Source organism: Dicentrarchus labrax, unplaced genomic scaffold (assembly GCF_905237075.1).
Source record: "Dicentrarchus labrax unplaced genomic scaffold, dlabrax2021, whole genome shotgun sequence".
In the NCBI taxonomy this organism is placed as follows: domain Eukaryota; kingdom Metazoa; phylum Chordata; class Actinopteri; family Moronidae; genus Dicentrarchus; species Dicentrarchus labrax.
In genome coordinates, this window is record NW_026136723.1 from 15,028,380 (window position 1) to 15,053,994 (window position 25,615).

At 40.2% G+C, this 25,615-nt stretch overlaps 1 protein-coding gene across 6 annotated transcripts in view; it reads left to right on the forward strand.

The window, feature by feature from the left end:
* elmo1 (engulfment and cell motility 1 (ced-12 homolog, C. elegans)) overlaps window positions 1–25,615 on the forward strand; it is a 106,093-nt gene that overhangs the window by 57,832 nt on the left and 22,646 nt on the right. For 5 of the 6 annotated variants that reach the window (XM_051390181.1, XM_051390180.1, XM_051390182.1 and 2 more), the window contains 2 exons: window positions 790–898; window positions 17,823–17,959. In XM_051390181.1, the coding sequence (XP_051246141.1) occupies window positions 790–898; window positions 17,823–17,959 (246 nt within the window). Of the gene's footprint in view, window positions 1–789; window positions 899–17,822; window positions 17,960–23,623; window positions 24,055–25,615 lie in introns of those variants that run through there. The other variant, XM_051390186.1, reaches the window with a different exon arrangement.

The window sequence follows — 25,615 nt, forward strand, 5'->3', positions numbered from 1 at the left end:
TAATGTTAGTTTGAAAGTGAGAAAAGAGATGTCTTAGTAGTGCCGACTCAGCCTTTATCAGTCGACCAGAGGGAGAAAACACAGTCTCCAATTTCCCAAATTAAACTGTCACCAGCTAGAATGATTGGGACCTTGATGGCCTCATTTATGGCGCTCTGCCACCATCCACATAATTAGAGTGATTTTTTTTGCTGTTGAGATTTCATTTATGTTATGTAGGCTCCCAAGCAGATAGTTCAGGCGGTCAGATAAGGTCAAATAATAACTAATACTTTCAACCATTATGGAAATGTTTATGGGAAAATGACAGTGTGACAAGCCAGCGTGGTATTTTAAATTAATGCAAATATATTTGACATAAACGTAAAACCACAAAGCACCCTCAGAGTGTATACCAAGGCCTCAAAATGCTCTAAATGTGTTATTTTAAAATCAAATGAACGTCTTTAATACCCCTACTTGTGGGATTTGAACATTTCTGTCTTTGGCAACTCGTAGTCCGAGTGTCAAAAAGAAACTGTGGCAGACAGCAATGCATGCCACTACCACCCGGTGACATTAAAAATGAATGGAATAAAGAAATGTTTTTAAAAATCACATAAAGATTCTTCACATGGAGGCTTTAATCTGGATCGCGATACAGATCTACATTGCTATTTTTAGTCTTAACTAAATTCCAGGTATATTAGGGCTTTATACAAGAAGTAGCTGACCCTAATATCACACGGCTAAAGAGATATGCTCCTGATGTTTCTTGTCTGGCTCATCTAATCTTATCTACGTTTCTAGATCGTCCTGGAGAACAGCAGTCGAGAAGACAAACACGAGTGTCCGTTTGGCCGCAGCAGCATCGAGCTGACCAAGATGCTCTGTGAAATTCTGAAAGTCGGCGAACTTCGTAAGTCTAAATAAGCGCACGCACACCTTTCACACTCGATGTTGGGTTGCTGGTAGTTCTTCTTCATCTCACTTCACTTTGCTCACCATATCTTTTTAGAATAAGCATAAACTGTAGACAGTAGCAAGAATAGCTCAGGGACTGCTTTACCCACAAAGATGCATATACTTATATATATATATATATATATATATATATATATATATGCACAAAAATACAAACATCCACACACACACACACACACACACACACACACACACACACACACACCCGCAACTACACACAGTCTCTCCCTGTTAAGATGAAAGCAGCCATTATGCTCAGTAATTGTGCTGCTGGGAGTTCATTATTTAGTGATGCACCTCGCCCCCATTGAGCCCCTTTCAGCCTAATATACCGCCTCTGGGAGGTACACTGTGCAGAGAAAGAGATGCTGTGCCCACGTCCACTCCAAATTGATGTGCCCTTTTCATTTGTCTTTACTTGTTTAAATGGGCGAGTTGGTCTCAGTTCCGCTCCAGACTGACCCCTGCTGCTCCCTGTAGGGAGGGAGACGGCATTCTTAGCTTAGTTTTAAACTGATGTGCCCTTTTCATCTGTCTTTTTTTCATGGAGGATTTAAACTAGGCTGCATTGTAGGGTTCTTCACTGTCTGCAAATTGCAGCGAGGACATTAGACTTAAGTCTGTGAAAGAATGGTGTCCACTCATGTATCTCTGAGATTTCATCAAAATTCTCTCATTTGTCCTTAACACTGCTGATAAAAGTGCTAGGCTTGGTTTCAATACAAGATAAGAAGGTGTAAAAATACTTTTTTTGTCTTTATTATTCTCTTATCTCTGCCAGACTCGCTCTAATGCAAAATGTCTCCACATTCCTCTCTGTCCTCGTCAAATTCTGAGCGCATAGTCAACAAAGGCAAATAGATTTATATATTTTAAGATGTTGTCTACGATACTTTATTACACAAATGTAGTTACCTGACAGTTGTGCCTTGACCTGGAGAGACGGAATGAGTCTCATGTTTTAGTCCAGCTGAGTTGGCAGGTTAACACAGATGCTGTGCTTTTAGTTTTTTACTTATTTCAGTGATCTGGTGGTTCTTTCTTCCTAATTCTGTGTATTTGTTGCATCTACCTGTGCCTGTGATGTTTTTTTTCTCCTTTGCAGTCTCAGGGTTTTATTTTTAGTGTCTCATTAGTTTTTATCCAAATGTGCACCACTGCACTTGTCCTTTTGATCTTCTCTCTTGGCGGGTTGAAATAGTTTCCCTTTAGCCTCTCTTAGAAATATCTCTTTGACCTCATTCATATCAAAATGCAGATTAAGCATCGCAAATAGGGAAACATAGGGAAACATCTTTATCTCTAAGGCTTTTCTAAGCATGTAGTTGAAGGCTTATGCAATAGATCTAAATCCCTAGGATGAATGCCAGGCCGTCATTATGAACAAGACTTTGCTTTTGAGAGACTTTCTTGTTCAAATAAACAGAACTAGGGTGAGTGCAGGATTTCACATAACTTACCCAAAAGATATGAACAGGATATACAACCAGACCTACAATTTCAAACATATGTGATCCTCCTGGTTTCCAAGATAAACATTTTAAAACCTGAGCAAATTTCTCTTCATTTAATATAAAGATGCAGATTGTGTTATTTTATGACACTGAAATTTCCCTGCAATGACTAAATACTGCAGTAGAATCCTGACAGTGACCTTGACTCATAGTTCTTGGCCTTTTTATTCCCATTGGCATTATATTGTCCCCTTTCACTGAGGCTGTTAGTCCAGGAGACGGAACTTTCTATTAATATTTATGATGTGTGTGTGTGTGTGTGTGTGTGTGTGTGTGTGTGTGTGTGTGTGTGTAAAATGGGGGACAGATAAGAATTGGTATGGTGAATCTATAACATGTCTGTATGAGATACTGTCTGCTGCCATAAAACGGCACATACACCTACATGACAGGATTCCTTATACACAACTAGGTCATCCATGGCCACAGAGTTAAAAATGATATGCAAAGGGAATCAAATTAAACAAATCCATTGCAAGAAATCACTTGGGACAGGAGAGCATAGACAACATTACATTTTGATATATTTATATTTACTGCGTCCCAAATCCTAATGTTCCCATCCATCTTTGTCACAACTCCGGTAAATATTTACACAGACTTGCACCCACAGAGCATTATATGTGTCTTATCCTTATGAGAGGAAGCCAACATTTCCCAGAGTAGTTACTCTTGTAGAGAGCTGAGTATATTTTCATACGCACCCCATTAGCCTTTCGTATATTAACATGCACTAATGAATGTATGAGTAGGATGAATGTAACATGGGCCATGCAGATGTTGTAAATGCTTAGTGAGTAACGGCTGATCATTAGAAAGTGTGTGTGTGTGTGTGTGTGTGTGTGTGTGTGTGTGTGTGTGTGTGTGTGTGTGTGTGTGTGTGTGTGTGTGTGTGTGTGTGTGTGTGTGTGTGTGTGTGTGTGTGTGTGTGTGTGTGTGATGCAGTGGCACGAGCCTGCGTTTTTCCCAGAGGGAAGCAGGGAGAGAAATGAGTCTCAGCTCTACACCGACTGTCATCATTCAGTTGACCTTTCAACAGAGAAACTATGAAAAACCTGACACTAATGAGGATGTTGGAGGGTGTGTCTGTGTCTCTGTAACGTTTTATCAGTTTTGATAGCGTGGTATTTGAGTCAGAATAATATTAGAAACTGTGGTGCATTATTTCACCAATAACTCGTGTAACAGTGTAACAATGACATTTCAGGCTGTTTTTTGCCCTGTTCTAGATATGAAGTAACTTTACAATATGTTTTAGCCAGAGTGGCAAACGATGGCATTATCAGTGGTCAGTGGGTTAGTCCATTACTTTAGTCCCGACGATTGATTGCCATTATCTATTGTCCCCCGAGGATGAAGCTGACTGACTTTGGTGAAATTTGGTACAGATATCCATTGTTCTGTTTTTGATTTTGGTGTTCCCCTTATTATCTTGCACCAGCATGATGTTGACATTTGTGCATTTTAGTAAAAACTCTTGACAGCCATACGACTATTTATACAGAAGCCAGTTATATTTATATATATATTTGTTATATTCACATGGCTGATTATGACAGTGTGACAGTGAGACAGCATGCTTAGGTAAATCGAATTCATCCATCAGTAATTTTACCATTTGCAACTGTGTTTTTCGTACTGAGACATGTCAAAATGACTTCCATGAAAAAGGCCTTTTGGATGAGTTGTTGTGAGTTGTTGGTTGTTACAGAACTTTATGTCCCCGTCAGGATGTATTGTAATAACTTTGATGATCCTTACTATATGACACAATATACCTGCAAAACTACCAACATTACCATGAGCTGTACTTTGTGATTTATGCTAATTAGCAAATGTTAGAACACTATCATGCTAAACTAGTGGTGAACATGTTAAACATTATACTTGCTAAACATAAGAATGTTAGTATTGTCAAGTGTGAGCAAGCCGATGTTAGCATTTAGCTCAAAGCACCACTGTGCCTAAGTGCAGCCTCACAGAGCTTCTAGCAAGGCTCTAGACGCTTAGTATAGTCTTGTATTGTTGAATATTAACAGCTTTCATTTGAATCTTGTGAGTAATCTTAAGCCTAAGTGCTGCTAGAGATGCAAAGGGTGCAGGAGCTACTGTAGGTGATAAAGCTGTCGAGGTAGCTGTACCCTTTTGAATGTGTTGAGTGCAGAGCAAAACCATGACGCAAAGCTGCTGGTGGAAACTTCATTAAAGCAAACCAGAACACAAGCACTCTGTAATTCTCCATTTAAAAGTCATGGTTATCTTTCAGTTTCTATAGAAAAACAGTCCAAACCCCTGGTGCAGAAAAAAAGGTTAATTTCAGCTTTTTCTTTTCTTTTTTTTAAATGTTTCCACGTTTCTTCTCCGCAGCCCTTTGTGGATAAAGGCAGAAGAAACAGACAGCGGATTAATGGTGACGGCGGTGACGTTGTAGTGGCTCATTTGCTCTCTCCGTGTGTGTGAAATGCCAGTATGGCTCTGACAGAGGCCAGACACTCTCTTCTTGTTTTCTCACGGGGATGAAACACAGAGGGATTCTGCATTTGCCGGTGGCTGCTGAAGTTGCCTTTCTTCCCTGCTTGCCTCTTGAAGCTCTCTTTCAAGCTTAATTTTTCTCACTCTTCTGTCCTTTCAGGCTCCCTCTTTTTTTCCTCTCTGTGGCTCTAACGAACATCTGTCCCTCTCAGACTTGTAATCCTTTCTCATGCTTTCATGGTTTGATTTTCTCTTTTTTTATCCCGTGCATTTGATAAAAATGACACCAATACACAAGCAAGTAGCATCTTAACTTTTTAAAAAATAAATAAATAACAGAGAATACACTAAACAATCTGGCGTGACAGTTGTTTCAGTGCTCTTTCAGGTCGGCGGATTTTCTTCCATTCTACTTTTCCATTTAACGCTTTGCTTGTTCTGAGATGTTTGGTTGTTGTTGAGATATTTTATTTCTATGCAGATGTTGTCTGGAGAAAGGAGTTTAGGGAGCTTGTTTGGTTGAATCAGCTGTCAGTGCTGCTAGATGATTCTACATAATTCATAACACTATCCAGGTGTCACTCTCTCTGTCCTCTCTCACAGTTTCCCCTCTCTCTCACTTTCTTCCATTAATTCTGTTTCTCTCTCTCTCTCGCTCTTGCATTTCTCATTGCCCCGGTTCAGATCCTAAAAGATTAATTGTCCCACCATGTTTCTGCTGCTACATGCGGCTTAATGGGATCTGCGTGGTTGAGGCGCCAAGCCATGACTTTTCAGACTCTCCTGTTTAAGCCGGTCCATGAAATATTTATGAAGTTATTTAGAAAAGGGTCAGGCATGGTGAGTAATGGCCCTGCTTGGTGATTCACGGTGTGGCATCTCATTGCTGAGATGGAGATCTGGGTGGCGAGCTGCGGCAGGTCCGGGCATGGACACACACACTCACATGCTAACAGACACACACATTAAACTAAAAAAGAGACCACGGCTGTGCATGTACAAGCACACGCAAACGCAGACAGAAGCAGGTCTGGGCAGGTTCCACACTGACAGTCACATGATGTCCTTATATTTGTAACTGTCTTCCATCAGAGAGCCATAAGCCAAGGTCAGAACAAAAGGCCATGTTCAGCACCACAGACAGCTCCATTGTACATCTTAGCTCATGGGCATAGTACACCAACGCAATACATCATGTGGAATATTTGGACTGATTATTTTTCAGGTGTATTTTTTCTCCTCAAGGACAGTGTTATGGGTTATATCTTTCTTTTTACTTGCTTAGTTATGAGCCCTGAATCAGAAATGTGTAGGAAATTTAGCAAACTTTTTACGAGTAAAATCTCTAATTTATCGCAAAACATTATTATTGGTCAGACCGAATTTTCTGGATAGTTGTTCAAAGCTAGCAAAAGTATCATCAACATACAGGTCCTCAATACTATGAATGCCCTTTTCATACCAAATTTTGAAGCCATTGTCCATTAAGGATGGTTGAAAAAGATGATTATGTATTATTGGTGAGTGAATAGAAATACTCTGAATACCCAGACATCTTTTGAAGTGATTTACGATGCGTAGTGATTGAGTTACAATTATATTATCTTTAATATTATTAACTAGTGATGGTAGGGGTGCGCAGAGTGAGTCAGGGAGTGAGTGTGGGCTGCTTGTAACTTTTTCAATCTGGAGCCATGCAGGGATCCTATCATTCCAATCTTTTAACCACAGAGAGATGGCATTAAAATTCGCAGCCCAATAATATGTGCGCAGATTTGGAAGTGAGAGCCCACCTACACCTTTTGGTCTTTCCATAAATTATTTTCTTATGCGAGCTGATTTATTATTCCATATAAAGGAAGAAATCAATTGATTAAATGCCTTGAAAAAAGATTGTGGTATAAAAACAGGCAATACCTGAAATAAATATAGAAACTTTGGTACAATATTCATCTTTACAGAATTTGTTCCCCCCATAAGAGATAGTGGGAAAATAGACCATCTTTTAATATCTTGTTTGTACTGTTCCAACAGAGGAGTGAGGTTACTTTTAAATAGACTGTAATAGGATTTGGTGACTTTTACACCCACATATGTAAAGGACTTAAACTTAAATGTCAGATTGGGATATTCTCTGGCAAGTATTCTTTGTCTTTGGCTTTTGACAACAGCAAATAAAACTGTACTGTACGTCAAATCACCTGCCATTACAAGAAAATCTAAAGCTCTGCTGGAAGAATGCCCCAATAATCCTGTACGAAGTGAGCCTACAACCCATTTTGGGTCACAAATGAATACAGGTAATCATCGTCTAGGCACTGCTATAATGTATATGTCTCTATGTCGTGCGTGCGTGCGTGCGTGCGTGCGTGCGTGCGTGCGTGCGTGTGTGTGTGTGTGTGTATGTGTGTTTGTACGCACGCACCTGGGTGGCTGGAGTGTGTGTGTATAGAGTATGTCCAAACCCAGCATGTGATTTAGAGTCATCCAAATTCATTAACTGAACAACTCCCACTGTAATGACATGCCTGCGTTGCCCACTGTGCTCCGATAAAAAACCACACACACACACACGCACACGCACACGTACACGTGTGATGTGTTTGGACTGGCCCATAGTGTGTCACTGAGATATAGTTTTAACACATACTGACACTCTTCATGGTCATGGGCGATATGAAATGTCATGTTTGGGCGTGCAGTCATACATTGGGGTTGGAGAGTAAATAGCAGCTGAAAATGTCATGTCTCCGGTTATCAGAATAAATGTGCTCATGTTTCAATCTAAATGGGTCAGAAATGAAATAACGTCTGTTAATTCTAAATTATTTACATCACATTATCTTGAGCATGCAAATGATTAAGATACAAACATTATTTTTCAGTATTGAACAACCACAACAACATATATATTTTGGTCCCATACTGAAAGCACACACTTTAAACCCAAAGGCAGTTGTATTTGTTTACTAACATAATAATTTTTATGTGTTTGTTATGATAAGGTGCTCTAATTAAGCAGATGTTTCCCAGCATATGCTTGATTGTGTGGGTCTAAAGGAGTATACTGGAGGACTGCAGAGAAGTAGATTATTCTGTTTCTAGACATTTTTGCAGACATTTAGATTTGTTTTTTTACCTTGAAAACTTGTAACCCAACATGAATTCAAGCACATGCAGCAGTGGTTCTGCATAATAACTAAAAATAAAAAAAACACCTTTCAAGCTGATGGGGGGTTAGTGTTTCAAACTAAATAGACTTTGAGTATCGCTCTGATAGGATTAATTGCATTTTTGACCCACTGAGAGACATTATCCAGTAATTAATATGATACAATAGCAGTTGCTCAAGACAAAATATGAACAAAAATGTGACTTTCTAAGAGTTTTCCTAATAAATAAATCTCAGTGTTCATTTTCTGTATTTGCTTAAAAGATTTTATGAAACACGAACGAAGGCCATGCTGAATTATATTGCTAAGTATATTGTACCTTTCATGATATGTTTGTTTCCTGTTTCATTTATCATTTTCAGTGGGCTCCCTCTGTAAACAGTTGTTCCCACTAATGAAGTATCAGTTGCATTAGAATTGATGTACGAGATCAAACATTAGTATGCTAACATTAGTGTTGGCTAAATGGAAACTGATCCCATTTAAAATGACTTGTTAAGTCTCAAGGTTTTAGCTGCTAATCCCTCCCGTAAGTCTCCTTCCATGAATCATGAACGAAGCAGATGATGGTGAGGGGAGGAAAGGCCAAGCGTAGAATTCTAAGTATCCCTCAAGTCGTGACATGAGGATCTATTTGGCAGTCAGCAACCACTTCACACAGTTGTCAGTTGCAGCCTTGTGTTAAAGGGGGGAGCGTTCTTCGGGGTTTTCCACTTTGTAGCCTCGGGCATACACCAGCAAAAGGTTTTTAAATTGGTGCACAAGTAACAACAATCTTGACAGATGGGCTGCTTGAGAATCTCGAGTTTTGAGCATTCTGGGATTTTTGTTAGACTCCTGTCCCCTGTCAGCTCTCAGCAACCCTCGGTGGACTTGAAGTAGTGCGGGGGAGGGTAAAACGCAACCCAGCCGATGACAGTGCTGCCACTCTCATTTTACTTGCATGCTTTCTCCAGGGAGCTCCTAATAAATATATATATATATATATATTTAGTGTATAATTCAACATTTTAATGAACTTTTCTGTCCTATAAAGACAATTATGCTATAGAACAGAACAAATCTAGGCACATAAAAGTACAAGTAAAGCACAATGCAAATATGAATTTCTTTATGCAAATTACATGAATTTATGAAAATAGAAATTCCATAGATAATTATTATTCCTTGCGATCACAGATTTAAAAGAAGCGATGTCTGTGATTGATTGATTTTGATTGACCCATTTGATAAAATATTGGTTTTCGAGTCTTCCCGTGGCTGAACAATCCTTCAAGTAAATTCTTCAAATTCTTGTCTGTGGTAGCAGAGACCTTTCCCCTAACAAACACAGCTGAGGTGAGTCTTGTAGCAATTTATGTAACCACTCCCCAATACATTTGATCACTCCTTCACCTCTTAAAGGTCCAGTGTGTAACATTTAAAAGGATCTATTGCCAGGATGCCAGGTATGTTTTTGTTATTATATCCTGAAAATAAGAATGATTGTGTTTTTGTTACCTTAGAAAGTTGAACCGCCATGTTTCTACAGTAACTCAGAACATACAAACCAAACACTGGCTCTAGATGGGGCCTTTTCGCAGCAAATGTAGTTTCTTTTACATTCTTGGAATAGGAGGGTGAGGAGAGGGTGTTGCAATCAGCAACTCCACAACTAGATGCCACTAAATCTTACACCGGACCTTTAGGGCAATACATGCTTCACTTTTACACTTTTATGAGTATAATTATCATCAAACAGGCTGTGTTTGTGTGCTTTCCTGTGTGTGTGGATGTGCACATATGCGCATGTAAGCTGCAGAATTTTCTGTTTTGATATGATTAAACAGTCCTGTTTCTGCATTTGGGAAAACGCTTTTCCTCCAGAAGAATCTGGCATGAGGTGCATATTATAGTCCCTATAGCCACCATATCCGATGTGTTGAGATGTGGGAAATACGGGTTGTGTTTTTTTGTGTTTGTAATAAATGCAACCTTGGGCACGTCTGACTTGATAGAAAACTCACAACTAGATGCAGTTGCACAAGCCTCATTGTATTGAGAAAATATGAGCGTGTGAAACCAGATGTACTGGTAAATTTGTTGGGTTTGTGTCTCAGCCCAGAGCGCTAATGGATTCGCAACATGCCTCCCTCAGTCACATTTTCTCTTCTTTCCGTCTGCAGCTATCCGTCGCACTCCCTCTGTCCTCTAATGCATCTTGACCATTGTTGGGGACTATGCATGCTAAGATGGTCGGGTTACATAATTAGAAACCACAGAGGAAAGAAGGCTTTTACTTTTCCCTGTTTTCATCCTTATTAAGTCACAGTTCTTCATATGCTTCTCTTCCTCCCTGAAATAAAATACGTGGTGTAAATAGACTCAAAATAGATAACAAAAATACTAATACTGTGAACAAATATATAATATTTATTTTGTAAAGCATTATACAGCTCTTGCTATGCCTATTTTTATCTTGCCTTTCAACTTGAACCAGTGACCTCATTCTCCTGGCATCTTTGCATAATGATAATTAGTTTCATGGTAGAGATCCTCGAATTGAAAGAGTGAGTAAACCCAGTAGGCCTGCTGGTGTGGCCCAAACATTATACAACTGATTCATCATTTCACATTTCACGGATTACACACTACATTTTAAGGTGACATACTTGGCTCAGAATCTACCACAACAGGGCTAGCAAGATGGTAATTAGCCAGTCCCTGCAGGCTGTTTTGTGGATTGTTGCAGCCTAAAATGCCTGATTTTATGGAAGCTTTTCTAAGAAACTGCGTGTTGTTTGTTTGGTGTTTTTTTGCAATGAAATTACAGGAGAAAGTGACAATTTGTCGTATAATTGATTTAAAATTGAAGGCAACGTGTTCCAGTGAGATTAAAATCACGCCTTAAGCTGTTTGGCCAACTGAACATTTGTGTGAGTCTTACCTTTATGTGTTGAAGCCATGGATTCACGTATTAAGAGAACTAGATAAAGAATTCCAAGATGGTGTCCCATTTAGCCCCAAAATGTGTCTCACTGGGCACATATGCTGGCAAACTTTTTTTTAGGGTTGACAACTACCTGCGCACATTATAGGCAAGAAAATAATTTGGTGATACAGAAATTTTTTATTGGACCTAGTGGCTCAAAACACAAAGAGTAATTTTGTGTTTTTGACACAAATCTAATCGTATTTGTTTTCCAGTCTTTTCTTTTCTATTGATTGATCAGGGAAAAAGTATCTCTGGGCCCAAAAGCCTCACATACCTGCAAGCACATCTTAGCATGTTCCTTGGCACATGTATGACATAGCTTCAAAATAGCAAGTAGATGAAAGTGAGCAGTGACACTAAATAGATTGGTTTTCTTTAATAAATTGCATTACCAGCATAAGTACATTGATGCTCTGATGTTGTTTGCTGTAGCATGAGTAGTACACAGTCGGCTTGCTAAGTCATCTAGCCAGCCATGGTTTGCATCTCTGTGTACCTGCTGCCTTGGCATCCTGCACACACACGCAAACAGTGACTGGACCGGAAAGATGGTGCTGACGCTGCTCACTGGACACACACACACACACTCTCCTTGTCACAGTTGGACATCAGGGCATGCTGGTATTGTAATTAGAGTGAGGATGACACTTTTCGCTGCGTATTCATCATGTGGCATAGCTGCAAGGTGACTCTGGGGGTCGCTTCGCTTACTTTGTGCACACTCATGGACACATAGACACACGAACAAATACACACTGGACCTTGACAGATGTCAGGGTGGCATTCAGCCCTCACATCTCTCTCTCTTTCTCTCACACATACAGAGATACCCACACACAGCTGCACACACATACACAAGCTTAGTCACCTCTCTTGTCTGCAGAACTCATCTGTGTGGTGGCCAGTTGAGTAATTAGCTCTTAGTTGACGTCACAGAGCCCTCACGTTGAATGGACTTTGATAATAGCGTGACAGGCGACAGCTGTCCCACAGTCATGCTTACATTCACATACACATGAAACGGAGTTGCACACTCACTTCAGGGAGGTAACATTGACCCCTGACCTCAACCCAGCCACACACATGGCTGGAGAGAAAATGAGAGGAGAGAACTCTGTATAGCCTCTGAGTTTTCATGCCTTCATGATGATATTGTGTGATGTTTTGGAGCCGATGTGTCTAATTTAGTCTGCAACCAACGACTTGGAACTCCTCTGAGCCTACAGAGCTTATGACACGTTCACTTCATAATATCATTCCTACCGTAATTACGAGCAACCGAGGCAGAAAAACATCAGCCTCCTGAGTTGTAACTCTGAGTCATAAATATTGTGACTTTGGAACATCTCCCCCAGAAAGACTTGGCAAAATGGTTGCAAAGTTACCATCAGACAGTTACATCTACCTAAAATCAATAATAACAACAACAACAACAATAAATTCAGCTCCTTTTTAAAAGGAGCTACACAATGTTTGTGTGTATCTGGTTTTACATGTCGATGAACCGTTCCAAGTGCAAAACACACCTATTTAAAAGATGTGATTGCAAAGATAGCAGTGAGGGTAACATAGAATCTCATTCTGCTGATTTTTTGTGGATGCAGTATTACCATGGACCAAGGGATTTTGGTTCTGCATTAGAAACATGTACAAACTTAAATTCCTGTGTTGGTGTGTTTGTTCGGTTTTTGGTTTTACATAACTTGAAAGTTGATACCTCAAGTCTATGTCTTCTGAACAGTTTTCTTGACCCTTCAGCTAATTAACTTAATTCCTCACACTTTGTTTGGGACTAGAGCTATAACAAATAGTCTATTTTAAATAACTTTAAATAAAAAAAGATTTGTTGGTTCCAACCAGATTTTCTTGAGTATATATCATTTTAATTTAATGCTTTCATTTTGGACTGTTAGCCTGGCAAACAATTTGAAGACAGTTAATCAAAATGAACAAGACAGATCGATAAACAGACAAAATAATACAAAATAATCTGTAGTTGCAGCCCTGTTGTGACACCATTTAAAAGGCCTTTCAGCTTTCACCCTGCTAGTGTCTATGAACAACTTATGCTCCCTGTCATGTGCTGAGGGAAATTGTGTAGTAGTTCTTGCAGTGTCATGACAAAGGCCACCAGTTGTACCACCAAATTGTATCCATTTGTCATAATTTTGTAGTGACATATGGTCATAAAGTATTGCACCGTAAAGAATCAAGTTCTGATGATCCATGTGGGCATATGGTCCAGCATAACCTACACTGGTCATCACAGTTTCCTGTTACCTACTTTATGGGGGGTGCAGGCACTGAACATCTGGCTGTGCAGATGGAGCATACAGGACAAAGAAAACTCATTATAGCCCATTTTCCATCCATCAGTTCATCATCAATTGTTTCTCGGTGTGTCATCCAGCTACAAGCAGAGTTCATTTTGTGTGTGTGTGTGTGTGTGTGTGTGTGTGTGTGTGTGTGTGTGTGTGTGTGTGTGTGTGTGTGTGTGTGTGTGTGTGTGTGTGTGTGTGTGTGTGTGTGTGTCTGTGTGTGTGTGTGTGTGTGTGTGTGTGTGTGTGTCTCTCATCCATTGAAAAGTGTCAGACTCCTCGGGCACTCGATGTGTCCAGTTGCCCACCCCATCTCCATGACCATGTTAGTCTGCCTGTGGGAGAGAAGGCTGTTTCTCAGCGAAAGAAGAGGTTTTACATAACCCGTTTCAACCAATTAAGAGTCCAGTTCACAGTGATTCAGAGGTGCTTAACCTCCGGTTTCTTTGCTGTTTTGGGGACGTGGGTCATGGCCTGATGTAGTTTTCAATATGTATTAATTTTGACATAGAAAAAGAGAATTTCTAGTAATAACAGAAATGGAAAAAGACCATAAAAAAGTGCCGATAGCATACAGCTGAACTCACAAGGAAGAAAACTCCCATTCAGTAATGATTCAGTTTTCCATTAGCTGCAAACACAAAATACCTTCTTTACGCTGTGTGTTTCAGTTCTTTCAATCATGGATATGCTCATGCTGTTGCTGCTAACGATAAAATAGCTCTTAAGGTTGAAGGTGTCCTTTCATAGATGAGGACAGCAGATTTTCTGGTTCCCAGGCTAGCCCTCTGAAGTATTCTGTATCTTTATATATTACTATATCTCTTTCTTACTTAAACTTTATTGAGCAATGCTGTAAGTCTCACCCATATGTCATCTTATAGAAAGACATTGTTATGAGGTAGCATTACTTGCCCAGAGCCCTTGATGTGAGGACAGTAATAGCAGTTTGTGGTGTTGAAAGTAGTTTCCTAATGGTTTCCCTGTTGTCAGCTTTACACAGACACACACATATATATACACACAGAGCCTCAGATTAAGGTCGTGTGAAGCCGAGCGATTTAGGGCAAGAGTAACGAGGAGCTTGGTGTTTCTTTTTTTTCCTTCAATACAGACCTCGAGTACAGCCAATCCAGCTACTAAGCCCCATCAGTCAGTGTGATGTGTGGTACACTGTTGTATTGTATAGTAGATGTTTTTATTATTAAAGAAAAGGAAAAAAGGCTGGTTTTAGGCTTAAAGCAATAGTTACCTAATCACAGTAACATGACTTTGCTTTCACACAGTGGCATGTCCGTTCAGGCAGATAATTTTAAGTGCATTCGTGCAGCGGTGAGAGTGATTCAGTCGTGACATTTCAGCTAGCAGAAAATCAGCTGCAATGCTGAAAGAGGAAGTACTGTAAATAGTTTTTCCCCCTCCATATAGACTATTCTTCTGCAAAATCTATACATTCAAACAACTGGTACTTCTTAAAAACTCAATGCAATGTAGTGCAATCTGAAAGTATTTCTGTGCATTTAATTTGAAGTTGAACAGCAAATGTGACGACTTTCAGCTTTGATTTGGGGATGTTTGCGGCCACATTTAATGAACCAATGTATTAATCGTTTGCTGTTCTCATACACGCCCTCAAGGGTAAAAATTAAATGTCTATGAGTCATTTTAAATCTAGTGTGCTGTAAGACAACACAAACTATGGAAAACACTGTCTTCACACAGAATTCACTGTATGTTCAAGACTACCCTTTTATTTTTCCCATATATGGATAAGTATTACACTTCATATTATTGTGTTTTCATCTGCTCAAATGCAGAGCAGCTGCAACCAGATCTCCCCTTCTTAAATTATTTCCTCAGCATGGATAAATTATGTTTGTTTGATGAAATATTCAGTGATCCACACTCTGTAACCATTTGGGTGCACTGGCAATAGGAGTATTACAATGCAGAACACTGTTTGTGAACTATTTTGAGCATCAACATGCTGTAGTGTTTTTTTGCCTCATTGCTGTGCTGCTTTAGGTCCTGCTGAGCCCTGCGAGAGCTAATAAAACTGTCTACAACTCAGCATGCCTTGCAAAACCTCAGGATGGAGAAATTTCTGCAGAGCCACATGAGACTGCTCACTGTCTGTATCTCCTAAATGTTCCTTGACATGTAATTCCCCTCACCTTGCCACCTCGGGGCTCTGTTAGTCTTATCAATAAACAGCCCATTTAGCTCAGAGGTCACTTCAAACTTCAACCTTCCCAACAACTTTACCAGTCGGCCAAAAAGGGTATTTGATTGAGATTTTTTTTTTAAATTCACCTTTTCGTTTTCATCTCTTTCCTGTTTTTTTCTTTTTCTGTCCCTGAGGGAAATGTACTGTTGACTAAGCCAGTCAGCATCTGTTTTGGCTCACCTCCATTAGTTTCCTGATTGACTACCGGCACCGGTAGCACATCCCCCCCGGATTTCTCCACCTCGCCCTCCTCTTAATCTCCCATCCATCGCTCCAAATCAAGGCTCAGGTCGCTGTGCCCATGGCCTGCGGGCATCACTCATTATACTGTGAAGTTTCAATTGCTGCCTGAACCCTTACATCCAATTTCATGGCTGCTTGTGGTGGGCCAGTGCCCCTGCTGCTCTGCTCTGAAGCTCTTTAAATGAACCAACCTTTGGCTCAAGGCTGCCACTCATCTCAGCAAGACGACGCGAGGGAGACGAATTTGGTTCAAATGAATGTCAAGCCTTGTTATTCTACCTCTTGGTTAATATGGTTTAGGGACTCAAGAGCTCTGGCGTTCCCTCTTTCCTCTCATTCTTATAGTGGGATTGAAACGCTTCAGTGCACTGCTAATAAAGAAAATAAACCACCTCTGGCTTTGGAAAATGAAAAATCGCAACTTAATCCAGTTGGCAGAGTGTTTGCTGGTCACAATTTGTCTCCAAGGGATATTCTTTGTTTGAAGTTGACATGGAGCTAAATCTTCAATAACACACAGTCTGTTGGCGAACTGTATCTCATTCTCACCGGTTGTTTCTATGAAATAACTTATAAACACACCATCTTTCTGCAGTGTCTGTGATGCAGAATCAGAAAATCACTCCAATAAATAGTCTGTCACTTCTCATACTCTGTACTCCTTATCTTCTGGAAAATTTAATATGAATCTAGCCTGATTCAATCTTTGAATCTAAAGAATCTCAGAATGATCGTGTATGATCATCAGAAACATTTGTCAAACTTTTGAGCATTTACGTAGCAGGTGTTTGACTGGATGACATTTTCTAGCAAGGTGATGTTTACTTGCAGTAGCTGTGTGTGTGTGTGGGCCGCTTGTCCCTGTTTTTGTGCATTAGTCTTGGTGTTCAGGTCCAGGTTAGGGGCCACATTCCTTCAGGCCCAATTACATATTTATAAATTGAAGGCCACCATATGGCATGAGTCGCACACCGGAGGAGAAGGTAAAAAGTAAATTGCTGGCCAACTGGCTGTTCTTTTATGGATGTATGTCGGTATACGTGGATGTGAGTCAGGGTCAGGCTTATTGGGATTAGATTGAGATTAGATAGAGCTTTGATTAACATTGTGCAGCAGTGACATACATTAGAAACAAATTATTCAGACTATATTCAGATAAGTCAGTTTATTTAAGGAATAGTTTAATGTCTTGGGATATAAGCTTTTCCGGTTTCTTGCAGAGAGTTAAGTGAGAAGATTGATAACACTCTTTTATTATTATCTCCATCACCGGTAACAACAAGAGGAACAATGATCATGACCATAATAACAATAATGAACATAATGGAAACGTTTATATAACCTGTATTAAGAAAGGGAAAAATAATAATGATTGATAAATAAATAGTCAATATTTATTCTTATTGTACTATGGGGAGTTCCTGGCAGGGCACACACCTACTTTCAAACATTAAGAAAGACTTGGATATCAGCAGGTTTTTGGACAAATGTCGCAACGCTGATCTTTTCAAGAATGTGGTTGAACAAATGAAAGAGGAAGGCTGTTTCCAACAAGTTCGCCACTGACGGAAAACTTTTAATGCCAAGAGGCGAAATTACCTAAGTAGCCCTAGCTGTTTCACTTTTACCACGGGTCCAACATGATTGCACTTTCAAAAAGAGAGGGAAAGGGAAGGAAAAGGAGGAAAACTCCTCTGAAGGACGTACAGTACATCATTAACAGTAAGGTTAATCAGAGTATGTACAGCTGCATGTAAAAGGGACTGTTAGTGGAATATTATTTTTCAGTTGTAAAAAGCTTAGGAGGAAAATTGTTTTTTTCAGGGTAAGGGCAAAACCGGAAACTTTTGTGCATATAAATATAGTCAGCGATACACACAAACAGGCTTCATTCACTGGTACTGTAGGTGACAACCTTTCTCTCTCTTGTGTCCACAGCCAGTGAAAACTGCCATGACTTCCACCCCATGTTCTTCACCCACGATCGCTCCTTCGAGGAATTTTTCTGCATCTGCATCCAGCTGCTCAACAAAACCTGGAAAGAGATGAGAGCCACAAGTGAAGACTTCAACAAGGTATGCTGCATCTGTGTTTTTGAGAGATGGGGAGGTTGAGATGGATGGAAAAAAACACCACTGTGTCCTATTTTCATGCCATATAATTGTAACTAGGTTTTGAGTTCGGAGTGCATTAACACTGGAAAAAAGCCATAATTAAATACACTTGATGCCAGTATGCTGGCTAAATTTGTTTGATTTCTGAGTGTGTTGTTGATGCATTCCTCACAGCTGGAAAACATTAAAACACATTGTAGATACAAATGAGACAGCTCCAGGAAACATCTTTAAAAAGTTTTCAAATTTGATTTTGGCAATAGCTTTTGCAAAGTCCCAGGTATTTTTTTATAAATTTGGGTTACATCTCATGTCCATGACTAATTAAAAAATGTTAAAAGAAGTGAACTCCTGAAGGTGCAACATCATAAGCATTAATGGCATGAGTTTCTCCTGTTAGAAAAACTAATGTTTTCACATTTGATCAGAAACAACCTGTTTATTCATACAGATAAACATTGTAACTTACAGATAAGCAGTGCAGCAGATGGGATGTATATAGGGCATCTAGCTGAAGCTAATTTTCAAATCCCACCCCTGGTTTGGGTAAAACTGCGAAAAAAATTAGCTGATAAGACAGAATCAGGATAAAGAAAACAACAGGACAGATAAAAGCTATGCATCTGCCTCTGTCTGGGTGTGTATTTATAGTACGTTACTGTGTAAACATTGACATCTAGGTGTATGATTTCAAGTTTGACTATGTTACCATAAATTTTACAACAATATTATTACATAAAACTTAACGAAAACCAATTATATTTTTTGAAGAATGCTGATGATGGTGCCAAGGTTTGTTGAAATCATAAACAGTTTTCAATTTTTTTGGTAGTCTTGAACGGATTCCTAATATGAGAATCTAATAGATGATGACAAAACAGTCTTTTTACAGAGTGGGGCGATTCTGTTTTTTTTTTTAAGGTGAACGTCACACTGAATTTGGATTTGTGCATGCTTCATTGACTTTCTGTCAATGGCAGAAAGCATAGTAACACAGCTCACGCTAAATTACAATAGTGTTAATCATATCTCAAATTAGGTTCATTTTAGATAGTTACAGTATATAGTTATTAGAATGGCACTGCCTAGATTCCCATGCAGATATCAGGCCTGATTAAGATTTATGGACATGGAAATGTTTCTTTTTCCTGAAAACATGCTTTAGACTTTTTCTTTTTAAGGGCTCACAATGATAGAGGGAACGGCATACACATCTCAGGGACCTTTTATAGAATTAGAATTTATCCTAGGGTGTTTTTACTCTCAATGATATGAAACATTAGCTGCCTCCATTGACTGAGCTGCTGATTAAGATACTACATCTTCATTTGGAGCTTGGTGGAGTCTGGATGAAGATGAAAAACTTCCTGTAAGCTGGCTAATGTTGAGTCGGCTCACACAGGAAATGTGTGTGTGTGTGTGTGTGTGTGTGTGTGTGTGTGTGTGTGTGTGTGTGTGTGTGTGTGTGTGTGTGTGTGTGTGTGTGTGTGTGTGTGTGTGTGTGTGTGTGTGTGTGTGTGTGTGTGCACTGCCAGACTGTTGTAGTAATGGGGTGTTTATAACAGATATTGTATGTTGTGTATTCAACTGGGCATCCGATGTAGCAGTCAACAGATGTCGTATCCGTTTTCCCTGATCGTGAGACAAATTATGATTATCTTGTGGAGTCGAACACCAAACAGACTGACACAAGCTACAAGCCACCCTGTGTCCTGTTTACACAGTGATTTGTTGTGGGCAGATACTCTACTCATATTTACTGGCTTTGATCAGCATTGAAACGGTTCTTCACACATGAATGAGCCAGTCCTCAGCTCTACATTTGCTCTGCATAGCCTCTCTTTTTGGGCCAATATGTCACACTACTAAGGTGACTCTGTAATTGCTAATTCAACCTCCAGCATGCCCAAAATACATTTTCAAGAGTTTGCACATTTTGTTTGTGAATGGAGTGATGGTTCATGTGCATAAATGAAGTGATGCTGCAGTTGCATCATCCACTGTCATTTCGCTGTGAGTTAAATGATGGAAGACAGCAGTGTGGGTTTCATAAGCCAATCATTACAAACAGAAGTCTGTGCTCAGACGCAAGGTTGTGAATAAAGTCTAGCTCTCAACTTTCACAGAGGAAATAACTGTGTGATATGAAAAATGTATTTGTTGTTGTTGTTTTGAGATTCGGTACATCACTTTGATCTACTGCAGGAGGCTATAAATGAAGAATCATAACATATTGTTGTCGAGATGAAAAACAGTAAAGTCCTTGTCATCCTCAGTAACCATTGTTGAATAAATGTTAAATCCACCTACAATCTATTGAAGTCCTCATCACCATCTGTGTTTCTACATTTGCTAAAAAAAAACCTTTGGTAGTGGAATAGTTCTGAGCATGAATTTATTTTTGGTTTTATGAATTCAAAGCTGAACAAAGGAAATATTTTGTTGGTCTGATGTTCTAAATGTTGTAATAATGAGCTGAAAATGTTTAGTTTATTTAATCACAGATGTACCAGGAGTGATGCAATCATCTCTAATAGGCTTGGAATGACTCCCACATTTCATGTTGAGCTGTATTTCTAGTTCATCTTGGGGGGAGAATTCAGCGTACTCTTCGTACACATACCTCCCCTAGCAAGCGATCCTATTATCCAGTCCCATCCTTCACACCCTTCCCTTGAAGGCGAGAGTCAGTTTCGATTGAGTTGGGATAGATGATGCTTCCCTTCCTTCTCCCCTCTTCCCTCCACGACCTCATCCCTCATCACACGGTACCTTGGGAGTTTGAAATTCAGCAGCAGCTTGTCGATAGTAAGACTGTTTGCTCTCGAGGGCTTCCTATCAGCTAAATGGTGCATGTGGAGCTCTGCGCTTCCAGCCTCTAATGCCGAGTCTCAGTTTTTATCCGCTATGAACTTAGAAACACTCTTGAGACATCAGTCCCTCTGATGATGTCTAAATGTTGTCATTTTTTACCCAGTTCTGTCAACGAGAAACTGAGTTGTTTAAATGTAACTGAAACAGTCATTGACTCCACAATTCATAAAACAAAATGACGAGAGGAGAAGGAAGATGTCCCAAAAATGCACACTGGGAAAGCTCACTGTAAATCCAACTAATCCTGAGCTTTAAAAAAAGATTAGTGTTTTTTTGATTATTATTATTATTTTTAAGTTTAATGAGTAATTAAATGAGGGGATAAAGGAGAATGCAAATCACAAAGATAAACATGTATTTCTATAGTGAAACAGTAGCTAGAGCATCTTTAGCTTTCTTTCTGTGACATACTGTATGGTCGGGTGAAACAGAATAAGGGGGTATAATTATGAGGTTTTAATCAAATTCTTGATTGATGATTCAGATTTGATTGGATAAAAGCGGGTGATAAATTGTTATAGCAATAAATTAGAGCACAACTACACTGCCTTAGAAATGTGAATAAAGGTTTTACTGATGGAAATTTAACTACTTACATCTGACACATGGGGTTTATCACATTTGGTTGTATAAATATGCACCCCAGGCCCCCAAAAGTAGATATTAAAACCATTAAACCATTTTACAGGAAGAGAAAGGAGAGTGATTTTGTTATAAAAATGACATATATTTGCCGTATACCACGACAAAGGGATAGAAATGGAAAAGAACTCTTTTGGATGAATAAAACGATAGAATAAAAGATAGATGGAAAGTCATAAAATCAAATAAAACTTGAAGGGATTAAACTATGACTTTCCACAAAGGAAAGAACATTTATGCATGTTTGGAGGAATAATACTGATTTGTATAAACTGTAAGTATTGCCTCGGATAATGATGGATGGCGCAGACATAACCGTTGCAAGGGGCCAGGATCCGTAATCCATTATAGTGATGCCGTAGATCCCATCTCCACTGATTTGAAGCACAGTTATTGTCCTTTTAACTTCCACCAATTGATCATTTAAACTGGACAATTGAACTTTCTAGCTGAGCTGCCCCCATCTTAAGCAATCAGTCATGTAATTGGTTATTGGTGTCTCAGTCAACTAAGGAATTTATAGTCTTTTTTTATGGTTTCATGATGAAGAATAAATACTCACAACTCATCATCAGTATAAAATTGTAGTTGCAATGATATTCACAAATATGCTTTGGTTTTTTGGTAAGCACAAGAACCCGAAAGAGATCTGACAGATAATCGATTTGTCAGAAATCCTGCCGACTGTATCCATAAAAATTCCCTTTGTTGAGTCCAGCCCTGCTTTCAGCGTTGTAAGGATTAGTCTGTAACTATAATCTGTAAATACATTCATGCTACCATTTAGTTCCTCACATGCATACAGTATATGAGGACGTATCCTCTCTAGGGTGTGTGGAAGGATAATCAGCTGTGTCGAGTATAATTCGGAGGGCGTCCACTTCAAAACACAGCTAGTGTATGGCTAGATTTCCCTGCAGCTTCTGCAGTCGCTGCCCGACACTGACGGCGCTGAGCTTTTTGAGGTGTGGAATACTAAAACACCTCGTTCAGGTTTTATCAATGTTTGGCTGTGCACGGTTATGTGGCCTGCGAGTGTGCAAGCATTTCTTAAACGCTGAAGGCTCTCTCAGCCGCTGGCTCTTCATGGCTGACTGAGCATCTGCCCTGCACACACACACACACACACACACACACACACACACACACACACACACACAAAATACATATACACACAAGCGCGCACACACAAAGACATGTACACACACAGGCTCTTACATGAATTTATGCTCATTTAAGACAAAGGCATAGAGGCTTAAAAGAGGCTTAAAAACACTGTGGCACTTAAGCACCCACCCCCACACACACACACACACACACAAGCATGGTGGAGCCACTATACATTGTGTCTTATTTGCTTCCTAAATGTAGTGTTTAGTAAAGGATATGCTTACCGAGAACAACATGTGTGTGCTGTGTGTGTGTGTGTGTGTGTGTGTGTGTGTGTGTGTGTGTGTGTGTGTGTGTGTGTGTGTGTGTGTGTGTGTGTGTGTGTGTGTGTGTGTGTTAATGGAGGCAAGTCTGATGCTCCCAGGGCACAGCTACGACCGTCAGGCAACCGTTTCCCCTGTTTCCATAGCAACCCCTGTCCAATTACCGCTGCTGCGCTGCACTACTCTGGCTCTGCTTTGGTAAGATGGAGCCACTTCTCCACTGCATGTGTACACGCTTGTGTTTATGCGCGTCAGGGCTTGTGTGTGTCCATCAGAGACTCTGTCTTGTACGGCTTGCCTGTCGTCTCTTCATCCAAACGTCTGTGCTGAGAGCTTCTCCTCCTCCACCTCCCCACCAGAGAAGAAAAAAGCCTCCGTCTCTCTCTCTCTGCTCAGGCGCTTGGGGAAAAAAAATCCCTCACTGATGTAGTGGCTTGCAGCCACTCACGATACCCCTCCTCCTTCTTCTCCTCCTCTTCTCTCATCCCTCCCTCCCCCTTCTTCTATCTACCCCCCCTCCCACAGACACAGACACACACACATATACACACACGTATCATGTGATCCACTTGCTGCACCACCATTGGCGTCTCTGATCGTGGCGTGTGTCCAATCAGGGCATAAGCCCGGAGATCAACATAAGCGAAGCAGTGCAGCCTGGCTGATGCTCTTAGAGTCACAGAGGGAGGGAGGAAGGCAGATAGAGAGGCATACAGAAATATCATAGTAGAGAGTAGAAAAGAAACAGGGAGAGTTTGTTGTTGTTGTTGTTGGGTTTTTTTTAAAGGGAATGTGCTAAAAGAGAGAATCAAACAGGAAACCAGAAGGAACAAATAACCAAGACAGGAAAAAAGGGAAAAGGCAAAAGGAGGAGGTGCACGAGCTGTGTTGACAGACGAGTCTTCCCTTATTGTGGCTAACGCTAAAGCTAACAGTCCACAATCAGCTAGACCGCTCTTCCAAGGAGCCATCTGCTTCCTCCATCCATCCTTCCATCCATCCCTGTCTCCCGCCGGGCACTAAAAACTCCTTCTTTGGCAAACGCACGAGGATTCATCAGTCACTGTGGAGAGTATCACACCACAATTGGAAACATGGAGGTGACATGTAAGTACTAAGAATGGAAATGAGAAAGAGAAAGAGAGAGTGGTTCTCAATTAGCATGGATGGATGGAGCAAGGAGAGGTGGTAGTAAAGGAGGAAGAGGGACTGTTTGTGTTGTTGCCTGGCTGCGGAGGAGGAGGAGGGAGGAGGATGGAGAGGAGAAGAAAAAGCAGGGAGAGATGGAGGAGACGGGACAGGGGCACAGCGGAAGAGAAAGAGGAGGGACAGATGGGGCCATGTAGACTCGGCGAGGCGTAAGCAGGTTAGACAAGGACCCAGATCACAGCCTTTTCATTAACACACACACACTGAGTCGCACAAATATAATCTGCTAGATTACAATTTCACCCTGTTTCACAAACACACACCCACATCTACAGGCATTTCCTGTTCACCTAACCTCATCACACCCCAGTGTGTGTGTGTGTGTGTGTGTGTGTGGTGGGGGGTTGGGCTAGTTGTTGTGAATGGGATTACTCCACATCACCAACACCCACCGTTTGTCACCGGAGGTATTCAGTGCCCCTACTACTGATCTCCTCTGCTCCACACTGTCTCTCTCAGCCTTGGATGAGCTTCAACCAGTGTTTTAGCCAGAGGGGTTTGACACAGGATTAGAGTGAGGTCAGCCCCAGACTGTAGAGCAGGAGTCTGTGAAATACTGCCAGAACCTGGTTTCATTAGTTTTGGACAATACACAGTACAATTGTATGCACTTACTGTCCTTTTAAACCTGGCATTGTACGAGGGAACTATGTCTTGGCTACCATGTGAGTCTATATTGAATTGTGCTGAATTGTTTTGTAGATTAATCAATCTGATCTTTCTTCTGCAATTTTGATAAGTGATGAATCATTCATCAATAAAAAGCCTTTGCTTTTCAGTTGCATACGTTTATTATCTGGTTTTATGTCATTGTAGATAGAATGCTGTGCAATTTAAAAATGTTAACTTGAGCTTTGGAAATTGTGTTGCCTGACATTTTATAAATAGATTATTGATTCATCTAAAAACAAATACAGATTGAAGATAGAGTTTTGACATTTTGGGAAAATACACTTATTGCAGAGAGATGAGAAGTTCAGTGGCTCTCTCATATCTTGAGCCAAGAGACAGCTTATCTTAGTAGAAAGACTGGAAACAGCTTGTCCAAAGGTGAAATAATCCACCTACCAGCACCTCTAAAGCTCAGTAAATAACATGCCATACCTCATTTGTTTTACTTGTACAAAAACCAAAGTGTAAAAAAAAAGAGGTGTCACTCAATTCTTGGCATGGTGAGGCTAGCTGCTTCCACTCTTTATGCTAAGCTAAGCAATGAGAAGATTTCATGTCATTTAATCTTCACATTGAACAAGCCTTTTTCCCAAAACGTCATACTGTTCCTTTAATGGAAAATAAAAATAAACATTAATTGCAGGCCTGTTAATGATGCTGTTCCCTTGATGGCATACCAAGTTCAATCACAATTTGTTTGTCTGTCTGTGTCCTGTAAAAGTGCCCTTGAGCAAAGACCTGGAACCTGTTCAACCTGTAATGTAACCATGGATGATCACATCCAGAC